Below are 12568 nucleotides of genomic sequence, written 5' to 3'. Positions count from 1 at the left end.
ATTTTGAAAAAGCGGAAATTTGGTTTATTGCTTAATGAGTTTTAAAAATTTTTCATCAATGAAATGATAAGTGATCTACAAAATCAGACTGTGCAATTTTCTGACCATCTTTATCAGATAAATAAAAAATAATGGCAGTGCAATAAAAAATTCTTGATCTTGAAGCTTCTTTGTTCACGACGTCACTCGCTAACCAACTGAGCTATCGGGGCGGATAATAACGTCTTTTCATACTGCAGGCTATATAGGCTACCGCCGTGACTGTATTTACTGCAGATATGCTCTTTACAAAGCAGGCAGTTTCATTGAGACAACGCCGAGGAGAGCCCAACTTGTGCTTTATACAAAAGTATCTTGTCAGTTGGTTTATTTATCAATTTTTAGATGTAGACTACTTCAAGTGCGCAAAATTTCAAATAAAGAATAAAGAAAAACTAAATAAAGAAAAATAAAGAAATAGTAGGCTAATAATAAATATTAATAATAAAAAAAATAAAAAAAAATATTCGACAATCTCAATGATTGATATCCTTTCCACTGAAAATGTTAGAATTCCTAATCCAAGTCATCTTTCGTTGTTGGATGGTTTGGTTTTGAATCTTTATCATCGGACTGACAAAGCCTTGATAGGTTATTCCCTTTAGTTTCGCCTACTTGTAGAGACTATTGATTTTGGATGTAAACGTTGTACAGCCTTGCCATAGGCCTAGCATTATAGATGCACGGTGATTGAATTGAAACATTAACAACACAAGAATTTTAAACTTTAGTTAAGTATTCTATCATTTCAAATGGAAAATATATTGCATAATTGATTGTGTACGGTAATGAGAATAAATTGTTAAGCTGACGGTTTGTGGCAGTTAAAATGTTATTTACAAACATAGGCTATTGAAAACACCACTAACTTCTGGCTAGAATCTAGATGACAGCAAATCCCGGACCAATACATCTGTCCTACTTTTGCCTTATGTCTATGCTAGGGGAGATCCGGGACCAGTGGGACAAAAATAGTATTTTCTTTAATAACTCGAATAAGTTAGGAACAATGTGCACCAAACCTATTTTTTATAACGTTCCACCCTTTGTTCACATGATCTTCAAAACATTTTCACAAATTTTTTTGATGTTTTCATGTTTGTTTTCAAGTTTTAAATGCCGCACTAAAAAGTCCCACTGGTGCCTAACCTAAGGGAGCAGTGGAACACTTTCCTAATGCATTTAGTGCAACAAGAAACTAGTTGCAAATAAAAAACAGAGATTATACATTGCTTTTATGCATGCATTTGTGTGTTATAATGTATTGCTTCGTCACTTCACATCAAAGAAACGTTGAAATAAATAATTTTAATGGATTGACTCAACAAAACTCTCAAACTTTCAAAAGAAACACTATTGAAAGCAAAATATAATACACATTGGAGTTGCTTAAATGTCCCATCACTTTCATGAAAAAAAAAAAGATTTGTCAACACCATCATATTATGTTTATACTGTAACAGTAACACCATACATATTATGTATACGTTTATACTGTCCCACAGGTCCTTGAACAAAATGCCCCACTGGTGCCTGAACCTCATTTTGAAATATTTTTGTCTCTCAGTCTAAAACTTGAAGAAATTAACTTTTCAGTTTTTGCTTAATGGAAGCACGAGTTATAAAAATTAACTTAACCTAAAAACTACTTCCCAGTATGTCATTGTTAAATCAAAAACACAAAAGAAATCCGACCACTGCTGCTTACATTAACATTTGATGTCATGCTTGAACTACAAAAACTTTTCCCATCAAACTACGCCAAACATTGACCAGTATCTCGCTTCTATACGCACAATTTACGTTCGCCACGGTTCAAGAAAACGGTCGTGTCCCACTGCCACTGGTCACCGATCTCCCCTACATTTGGAAAAAATACTTCCAAAGTTGTTAGAGTTTCTGTTTCGCGAGTTGGTAGGTACTAAATATTTTTCCAGCCAACAAAACGTTCCGGTGCTTGAATGTTCATACTAAAACACGGTAAAAACCTCTTCCAGCAATGACGTGCAGTTCTATCGCCGAAACTGGAACAGCTTTTGTACATCAAGAGCTGCATCAGCTAGAGCCGTTGAGAGAATAATTTGGGCCCGCTGCCAGCAGAAAGTCTAGGCCCCAAAACCAGACATTCTAAAAACAATAAAATTCCAAAGATTGTGTGGTGTTTTCTTTGTTCTTGTCCCCTGGAGAGATTCCGGGCTCCTACAATTCTCCGGGCCGCGTCCAAAACTACCTCATGGACCCCTCCTGTCAACCCTACTGGCATTCTGGCTACTGGCATTTACAACAGGTATGCCTGGTGTTTCGTCACGGACATGCCAATGACAAAAATGACATTTTTTGTTTTATTTGAACGTTTTATTTTCATTACGAGAAGAACATAAAACAAGTTGAACAAATAAACACCAGTGGGTTAAAGGTAAACCTCTTAAAACAACAATATTGCAAGAAAACAAAACAAGTAAAACATTTTTATTTTTGGAGGGGACAGCGCAACGCAGCTAAGATATCGCCATACAAAACAAAGTTCAATACTTGTTTGATTAATGAACAAATTACATCAAAATAAAAGCAAAGAGCGAGCCACATATATCACAAATTAGTGTCAATCTTAGCTACTTCATTGCAACGAAAAAATCAAACAGTCGCAGTATACATACTGTGATTCGGGTGCAGTAACCGTGCCATCTGCACGAAGTTCATCTCTTTAGTTTAACGCAATAGTTTGAGTTCAAGTTAATCTCAGCTGGTCTTACTACGGCTGAGACTACTTTTTCTGGATGTGTCTAAAATGAAACATAAAATAATGGTATAACACAACTAGTTGGAATACATGTAGCAATTGTAGTTTGCATTTCCAGACAGCAAAATCCGTCATTTTTACATTGATTTAACGTCTGCGGGGTTAGAATCAATACAAAATTTGTATGTGCATTACATATTTAATCAATTTTCATTATGGCATGGAGATTGGAGAGCCTGAAAATTACTGGAGATATTGCACCTCTATAGTTATTTGATGAAGCACAAAATGCAATTTCTAACCAGGTTTAAAACCCCCTGCAATTTATATGAAGCTGGTCCAAAAAACTTCACGATAAGAAAAGTTTGCGATTCGCTACTGAGTTTGAGATATCCAGCAAGCAAAAGTTGTTATTTTTGAATCGTTTCAACGTCGCTGGACGTCCAAGTCACTTCAAAACGCAACTTTGGTAGCTGGGTAACAACCATCCAAATGACATCAACACATTAATGAACTTTAGGATGATAAAATCAAAAGCATAAAAAGCTAGAAATTGTTCACTCTTTCATAAAAGCGTTATTGCGTTTCTATTGATCGGGGACGTTCCTCCTGATAAAGTATTGTGAGCATTTCTATATTAAAAAAAAGTAAACTAAACAATGGTTTAAATCTTTTGAGTTTTGGAAATGAGTCATGGCTCAGGGGTACCTTTCGTGTAATATAATTTTTGTAATAAATTGCCATAATTATCAAAAGCAAATTTATCAAAGCAGTTCGTAATCGTAAAAGAGTTGGTTGCCAAGAGAGCAAAGAACTCTTTAAAATGGTTCGAGTGATGACATTGATTTAAAGTTTATGCTCATTTTGTTTTACAAATAATCTGCTCAGATTTTAGGTTTATATTTCTCAGCAAGTCAAATCCATTCGATCGACAAACTTTTTTCGATCGAACGCGTATTTTCTACGTCACGTCAAAAGGAGCTATCACAAACACTCGCCGAGATGTAAAAGAAACAAAAAAGATAACATGGAGGAGAAACAAGAGCATATTTGGCAAATTCCATGAAAAAACAAACTAAAAATACACTGTATGATGGTTCAAAACGTAAGCATGCAGGTGATGACGTTTGCTTTATGCATTTCTGTCATACGAAGTTTTTAGATGTATGAGCAGCAAGACGTCCATGGAACGTATGCCGCTGATTATATGAAAAAATTCAAGAGCATGCTTGGAATGCAAATATTACCAAACTACATCTCCGTGTCATTGTTTGTTGCAATAGTGCAAACGCAAATAGTCTTTCTGGATTACGCAACATGGGCTGCTTACGTCAAATAGAAAATGGCTTGTATCTGCTAACACATTCAAAAAGTTTGAACAAATTTTCTGTACATTTGTTTGACTTCCTGCTCTTCAACTACGGGGAACGTCTTAACTTTGTATTTTCTACGGCAAGACTATTCATTAGGCAGTGCGCGACAGACAGAAATGCAAATTTATGACAACATGCAAATGTAGAAACCTGAAAAGAACGAGCCAGAATAAAGCATTGAAGTAAAATTGCAGTAATAGAAAAGAGAGCAACTGCATAATATAAATACTCGCGGACAGCTTGCTAGGTTATTTAAGCAGATACTCTGCTACAACGCGAATGGCGATATTCTAATTGAACAAAACAAAAAAACTCAACACTTTTTCAACAGCAACACGTTTCATTTCATGAAATTAAACTGGCGTGTTTAAATCTAATTGGTTGTAATCGCTCATTGTCATGGTAACAAGGCATTTTCCGTTTTCAGGACCAGGTATTGCCTTATTGCGGTAGAGGTGGTCGTATCCGCTGCGTAACTTCGCTTGACTGGCAGAGTCACTTCTTGAATTGGAATGACGCAATCCATGGCCGTTGGTTGAACCTGCAAGGTGGAATATGTTGAATTTTGGAATGCGTGTGATTGAGTGTGAGATTTTCCATTGAATTAAATACATGAACAACAACAAAAGTGCATGACCCGAAAAGTATGATTTCAGCACCATCCCAGACAGAAAATTAACCGTTTTTTATATTGATTCAACGTCTGCATCTGCTGCTGTTTGCTGCTTCTATTGAAACTCGTTGGAAACCTACCCCAGATGGAAAATTAACCGTTTCACATGTTGTGTACGCAAACGTTGAATCAATGTAAAAAAAACGGTTAATTCGCCGTCTGGGATATTCATATGTTTCTAACGAGTTTCAGTAGGCTGTAATTGCAATGAAATTGGTACCTTGCATAACGTTGATGCGACATTTTCACAACCAAAAACGTAAATTAGATTTAAAATCAAATCAGAAAACTTAGATTTATTCGTAGTCTAGCAGCACAATTGAGCTGAATACTGAAACGTTCGGGTGTTCATCATGGTTATTGTCTTTTCTAAGAATTATTACAACGTTCATCTGACGAAGGCGAAAAAAAGCAGAAACATACGAGTTGTTTTATTGCTTTCACTGACGTTTCCCGCACAATGACAATGCGCATCCTCAGCATGTTTCTGCTTTTACTTTCGCATTGATCAGATAGACATTGCAAATATTGCTAGAAAAGCTTAATTGAGAACTATGAGACTATCAGAATCACATCGAAAGCTTCGATCAATTTTTTTCATGACCGCATCGACGTTAACTCGGAGAACCATTGATTGCATGGTGGTTGGGCTAAGAACATGGGCGAAAAATTAATTGCTTCTAATAGAAAAAACATAAAACGGTTAATTTGACTTGCCACTCGCTTTGTGTAGTAAAATTTCAGATTGGACGATGAATTTATTCCGTTATTGTGGTATAAACTAAAATTGAAAAATTGCGAGCATCGTTCCATATTTGTGCTATATGAGCTCACCATTGGAGTATGATGTGTTTTCATCTAGTGTGCCGTAATCCGAAGAGTTACCGTTTGACATGGTTGTGAATAAAGGAGGCCCTGGTGGGTTGTCGCTTGAAAATTTGTGGGAAGGTTTTCTTGAAGGTTGGCTTGGTTGATAAAGAGGGTTGACCTGCTGAGAGGGATGAGGGTCTTCGTTTGTCATTCCGTTTTCCTGCGCTTCTGGAACGGATGCATAGTAAGTCTCGGACGGATCGTAGCGTTGCTGTCCAGAAGAACCATCAAACGGGGAGTGAGATGAAGAATTTCCAGAAGATGTGGAGTAGCGATGCGGTGAGTACCCGGTTTGTTGTGCGGAGGTGGAAGACTTGGGTGGCGATTGACTACCGTTTCTCTTGCGATGGGAAAACCTCGGAGCAGTAAAGTTTGCATTAGGAGGAGCTGTTTTCGGTCCAGGAGAGATTAATGGATCTACTTCTTCGTGGGCTGGAAATTGAATCGGATGAGGCATCGTTCCGGAACGTCCATTAAATCGAGTTTGAGGAGGATATGATGGTAATTGACTTCTTTCTGGAGGAAATTCTTTACCCCAGGCATCACCTGCTAAACCCCACATTGCTCCTTGCTGCCAAGGATGTGAATCAGACATTTTACTACGTGCTCCCACGCTAGAGCCAGTGGATGCTTTTGATGAAGCGTTTTGAACATGATCTTTGTAATCCTCCACCCGATCTGGGATGATTTGATATTCGTGATCTTCACAATCTGCATATAAAGAACAAACACATACTAGAATATCGCTTCAACTAATATTAAGATTTCAGCACTAAAAATTCCACTTCCATTGAAAAACAACGATATGTCGCAACTGGTAAGCCATGCTTTGTTGACTATTTTGACGATGGTCAATAAATAGGATTTTAATCAAATCACCTGAACTGAAGCTGCCAGAGTCTTCATGCTGCATGCCATAGCCTCCCACGAGCAAAGTACTAGGTCCCGGTATTTCGTTGTTTACAGGATAGGAAGCCCCCACTGGGGCTGTAGATACTTTTCGTGTGAACGCATTCCCGTTAACAGCATTTTGCATGTGCTGCTGATGGTCGTACTGAAGAGTAACATCGCCTCTGGGATTGATTGCGGAGCTGTGTCGGGACACGCCGTTCCCCAGGTAGCTGTTGTCCTTATAATTGTCGTTTTTGAACTGAATATTTTGACTCTGTTGTCGATTTCGTTCTATTTTCTTTTGTTTCTTGTTGTCCTCGTTGTTGTTGTAGTTCAAAAAGTTCACTGCAAAAATAAAAACGTCAAGATGTTATTTTTGAAAATAATTCGGTGATTTATGTTCTCACAGCTTAGGTTTAGTCTGCCTCTGTACTGCACCCAAGACTGACACATTATGTCAGTAATTGAGACGTTGCTATTGTGACCATGAACTCGATATGCAAAAACTATTTTCATCTTTCTGCAAACATTTCGATCTCAACATTGTTTTGGTCTTCAGTGTTCGAGTTCATTGACCGTTCTAAGCACTGAATGCATTCAGTCAAATTTAGGAAGCTTTTACCGATTTATAACTTTAATGTGTGCATTTCTAGCAAAAGTTTAGTATTTAAATTAAAATTTAAACAAAGTCTTACTTCCTATTCCTGTGTTGTAGGTTGCGTTTGTCTGGGAATTTGTCTTGGTTACGAATGTCGCGGTTTTCGGTTCTTTTTTCCTGTTGGAAAAAATAAATTGGTCAGTCGCAAAAAATAACAATAAATCATAAATGATATAATATGCAACCCATGTCTTGACACATACCTCTTTCTGAACAGGATAAGCACGCAAGTAGCCAGCAGCAAAGTTGTGACAGCCAGTGCTGCCACGACGCCAATTATGATGATGCTTTTCTCTGCAAAAGATAAAAAGTTTTGACAAGTCAGTTATGTTGGTAAAGCATCAAACTGACACTTATTAAACACAATGAAAATATTTTGAGCTAACAATGTTGATTTGTGGCTTTCTTTAAACTTGTGTTTCAACTGCTTAATCTCCAGCAAGCAGTGTTTGTGCATCAGTGCTGCAGGCCTAACAGGACAAAACGTAAACCTTCACTCGGGAGGGTAATCGTGATCCAAGAAAAATAAGCATATCAAAACATTGTCAATTATTTCGACATTAACTTAATACACTAATAAATTATAGTAATAATGCTATGGCCAATAGGCTACGAGATAATAACGGACATTTTGTGATAGCTTAGACACAAAATGCAACAAACGATCACAAAACATGCAAAAATACACAAAAAAAAACTCTTCAACAAATTAAGTTAAGTTTCATAATATAACGACGGGCATTAACATCTATATTTGCTAGATGATCGCCTGTTTGTCAGTTTCAGCAGACAACTTCTAAATTATTTATCACTGGTGGCACAGGGACGTCTAGAAAGTTATAGCATCCTTACTCTCAATTTCGAAACGAAAACACGGATCAGAAAAATAAGCGAAAAATTTGCAAACTGGGAAATAATGTCACAGGAAGAGTCGGTAAAAGAGACGACTCAAACGTGAAGATACTGAGAAAAGCGTTTTTGTTTATTAATGTAAGCTAGTTTTATTTTAAACTGATAAGCTGCGCTTAGTCAAGCGTGACGAGTCGAAGATAGGGGTGATGAAACTTGAGCTTATGTTCATCAAAAAAAGATATCCTGAACGCAAAGAAACACTACTTTGCAAACAATCCATTAGCGAGCGCTGACGGAAAACAATCGAGATGTTTTAATCGTAATTAAAGTAATATCAACTTTCTAGTCGTAAAAAACTGTATTAAATTTCATCAAATGTCAACTGCACGTCGATATGCCTCGTCTTGGCGTTAAAACGACGTAAAAACGGTAAATACGCTATTTTGTAAAGGATGTCACAGAAGCAAAAGCAATTTGCATTATATTCATCAGTAGGCCTAACGAAACAAAACCTGTTACTTACCAGATTCGCTACTCGGATTGACAGGAGATAGAGGTGCCTGGAAATATGAGACTAATTAGTAATTGTTAAAGGTGATAAAGCAACAAATTACCTATGACGCTAAAAACAGTACTGAAATATGTTCTTTGAATTGAGAATAATGCCTAGTTTGCAATAGGTCATTGTTTAACTCTTATCAATATTACTGAAACTACACACGTTGTCTGATGTCTGCCAACATTTTATCTTCTACAAGTTTTTTTCTTTCAGTTACGTTTTACTCTGTCACTTACAACAAACGATTATATGCAACCATGGCTACCTAAAGATACGGCCTGATTTGTCACATGTTGCAGTAATTTCCAGGTTTTGCTAACTTTTAGCGAATGTTTAAATGAATTTTTCTAAAAATTATATTTTTACGCTTTCTTTACTGCTTTCCCCAAATGACACAATAGGTTTTAATATCCTCAGATGTTGAAAAACAAAGAAAATTTGATTTTGAAGATTCAGGCTGTTAATTTTTCAATAACAGTCTGATTCAGCGTTTTTCAACTTACTTTTTCTCATTTGCTATTGCTTCCCCAAGGCAACAATAAGCTTTTATATCATTAGGAGACAGAAAAAAGTAAAAATATCTCAAAAAATGTCAGTCCAACACCAGCAGTTGCTGTAATCATAATCTGCAAAATGTGACAAATCAGGCCGCATCTCCAGGTGGCCATGATGCAACGTATTATATTAATCTTTTCGCAAGAGTATCAAACGCAGTATTTGTTATTAGTTATTACCCTACTTCATTGCGCAGCGCAAAGATTTGTTATCAAGACTCGACATGCGGTATGCTTTATTTTTAAAGCTACCGCCAATATTCTGCAGAAGTGCCCCTTTTTTAAAATAAAATGTCACCGACAATGCTTCAAAACCAATAAAAAATAAGGTTCTTCACCAACCTCGGGTTGTTTTCCACCCGTCAGCACAGCGGTTGAGTTAGTTGTGTGTCCGTCTGATGGGGAATTGTCTGAAGAATTTAACAATTTTGAATGAAAACACTTCTGGAATTTATTCATACAATATCTGCAGCCATTTAAACTAGTCACCGATCAAATTATTTAAAAACTAAACGAATTAATATTTAAAAGCATGTGAGATGGCATTGCTTTTTTTTCGGAGATTTTTACTGCATATTGAAAGAGTTTTTACTGAAATCACCACAGGCCAATCATATTACAAGAACAAAACTGACCTATAAATGCTGTTCAATGTCAGATAAACAGGAATTATAAAGCAGTGACATGATTCTTGGAACTAAATATCTGCACAGTAGAAAAGTATCTGTTCCTCCAGGGCACAGCAACAAGAGCCACATTCCAGTCAACATTGCTGAATCAATAATTTAGAAAGATCGACTTTACCTGACATGGTAGTCATTTTACTGCTTTTTTCCTTAACGATCTCCACAGGGGTTTGATCAGAGCCAGGAGAGGTTGACATAGATAGAGTGGGGGCCGGGGTCGGAGTGGTGAAGTGTCGGGTTTTTATTGTTGCAGGAAAGGGAACAGGTGTGGCCACTGGAACTAAGAAATTAAATTTTAACGATTAGAACGGCCGCATTTACAGTGAACTGACGAGTTCTCGTTACGTTTTTGATGACAATAGCCATAAAACTTTACAAATTGCTCCGTATTTTTGATCACCGAACACTCTATACACCTTTGACTTTATAGCAATAAAACAATAGTTCTAATTAGAATGCTGCAATAAAAAAGGTTGCCATCAAGCTACAAAAGACGCAATTAATCATAGCGCAAAAAAAAAGTATCAAACACCTACCAATGGGTTCGCATCCCTGCAAGCCGAGTTTCAGTCCATATCGTAAATGCTCATCGTCTCTTGTGGGGATGGCTGTTGGATAGACGCGGATATGGCGGGTCACAATGGTAGGCTCCACGAAATTGTTACGGACCAGGCCAAAGAAATTGTTGTTTCCAGTAAAAACCTGACAAATGTTTCCATATGAATAATTTTAATCATGGAACAAAAAGTGTTGTGTCAAAAACACAATCACTCAACGTGAAGAAACTACAAGCAACGGCACAGTTTGTCAATTTTGTAAAACTGGTGGTCCCAGGTTTATCTTAGAATTACCTTCGCTCTTTTGTATCCGTCTTCTTCGTATGAATGCCAAGTAATGTTATTCAAGCTGTATTCTACTGTGAAGCTCTTGGTGTAAGAATATGGGTGGGACGAGCCCTTGGTGACAATTGCTAAAATTGAACAACACAGTGATCAATTTGAGATTACACAAAAGTGCTTCCCAGTAACTCGTCTGTAAAAGATATTTTAAATGCGACAAAACTAAGTATTTTCACAACACAAATACATCAATGCAGAAATCTAAACATTTTTTTCGTGTTTTTCATCATCATCATCCAAGTTCGGTTTTAACCGCCACTAGTGAGGGTGGCCGATTCATTTTCTTAAATCTCGTTATATTGGTCTGAAAAATTTGCATGCTAAATTTCCCATGACATAAGCTAGTCTCAGAGTCATCGTACCGGTTACATTTAATATTTTTCCAAGATCTACTTGCAGCCATTGCTTCTTTGTGTAGTCATCTGGTGACCAGGCTTCCTTCGAACCGGTTAAAATGGCCTTTCGCGGATGCCAAACTTGGATCCTGAAAAGTTGAAAGAAAACGAATTTTAGACGTTTTTTTAAAGCTTCAAAACAACAACTTTAGTAAATAATTGTTTAAATGCACATAGAGCAGTATGGAAATTTCATGTAGCTCTTACAAATTTTCAATTTTATCTTTAATCTGCTTCAATTTTCAAGATTTTTGCACGACAAGAAGCAACGAGCAGCCACAGCTGATATTATGTGAAGAAAATAAGTTCCAATAATTACCTTCCTTCCTCATCCGTAGTGTTCCAATAGGAGGAGGCGGAAAGTTGATCTTCACGAATGTTGATATCATCATGGCAAACTTGCAGCGCAGGGAAGTCTATCAGCGAATCCGACATGGCACCCCTAGTAATATGAAAAAAAAGTCGATGGTTAAAGACATGTTTGAATATTTAAATTGTCTACTTTGTGCAAGATCACATTGTTACTGGGTGTTTCCTTCCTCAAAATTGAGCAACAAAACTTCCAGGTTGAACTTTGTTCGAAACAAATTATCTTTCGTTTGAAGCTAAGCTGGTACCGGAGACATGAACAAGAAAAAACAAACAAAACAAAAACCAGAAAAGAACACTCACGTTCCGGCCGAGACGTTGTTTGCAATGGAACCATAGTAAAGGACATTGCCAGACTTCCGTCTGACGTCTACTTTCCCCCCAAACTCGTCAGATATAACCCCCGCATGCACCGCCGCTCGACAGAGGTGTGAGTTCTAAAAAGAAACAATATATATAATTTTGTTTTGAAAATAACATCTTCATAAAAATGCCTTTAATTTTTCATCTGAAAGCTTTCGAATATCAGCTTACAGTTACATTTTGACGTAAAGTACTTCAGAAAGAGAAAAAATGATTTCAATATAGAATTACAGTGAAGTTCAATTCGATGAAAAAACAAACAAATTATTGCTGGATTATTGCATTCACTTATGCAAGTTGTTGAGCAAGCAAGAATGTATCGCAAATTTATTTTCAAAATTTCTCCTTATTCAGACGATGAACCAACATTGGCAGACGTAGTGGTAAGACAATGATTATTCCGGTTAATCGACAGGCTGAATGAATGGGCACTTTACGCCATCTTTGCCAATAGCTACAGATGCCTTGAATAGAGTTTTATTAAAAGTCCTAATTTAATAAAACGTCACATTTTCCTCTAATTGTAAACATTGAAGTTTTCAAAATATTACGAACTGCTGCATATTTCATGTGCTGGGTGAGCCAATCCAATTACCGATATCCAATTAGAGCCTAATGCCTAACTATAGCTTCTATCCACCTACATA

The 12568-nt window shown here is 36.9% G+C and overlaps 1 protein-coding gene across 2 annotated transcripts in view; it reads right to left on the bottom strand.

Annotated features, from left to right (window-relative positions):
• Window positions 1-2384: 2384 nt before the first annotated feature.
• The window catches only part of LOC145777481 (uncharacterized), a 40769-nt gene continuing 30585 nt past the window's right edge, over window positions 2385-12568 (bottom strand). For both annotated transcript variants that reach the window (XM_082588860.1, XM_082588861.1), the window contains 13 exons: window positions 11862-11995; window positions 11509-11631; window positions 11157-11278; window positions 10747-10865; window positions 10432-10597; window positions 10014-10175; window positions 9552-9619; window positions 8620-8656; window positions 7448-7538; window positions 7282-7361; window positions 6575-6931; window positions 5660-6406; window positions 2385-4693 (listed from right to left, as the gene is read on the bottom strand). In XM_082588860.1, the coding sequence (XP_082444986.1) occupies window positions 4506-4693; window positions 5660-6406; window positions 6575-6931; window positions 7282-7361; window positions 7448-7538; window positions 8620-8656; window positions 9552-9619; window positions 10014-10175; window positions 10432-10597; window positions 10747-10865; window positions 11157-11278; window positions 11509-11631; window positions 11862-11995 (2394 nt within the window). In that variant the 3' untranslated portion in view covers window positions 2385-4505. The remainder of the gene's footprint in view (window positions 4694-5659; window positions 6407-6574; window positions 6932-7281; window positions 7362-7447; window positions 7539-8619; window positions 8657-9551; window positions 9620-10013; window positions 10176-10431; window positions 10598-10746; window positions 10866-11156; window positions 11279-11508; window positions 11632-11861; window positions 11996-12568) is intronic.

Source organism: Aplidium turbinatum, chromosome 9 (genome assembly GCF_918807975.1).
Source record: "Aplidium turbinatum chromosome 9, kaAplTurb1.1, whole genome shotgun sequence".
Classification (NCBI taxonomy): Eukaryota; Metazoa; Chordata; class Ascidiacea; order Aplousobranchia; family Polyclinidae; genus Aplidium; species Aplidium turbinatum.
This window is presented reverse-complemented; position numbering and strand designations above follow the sequence as displayed.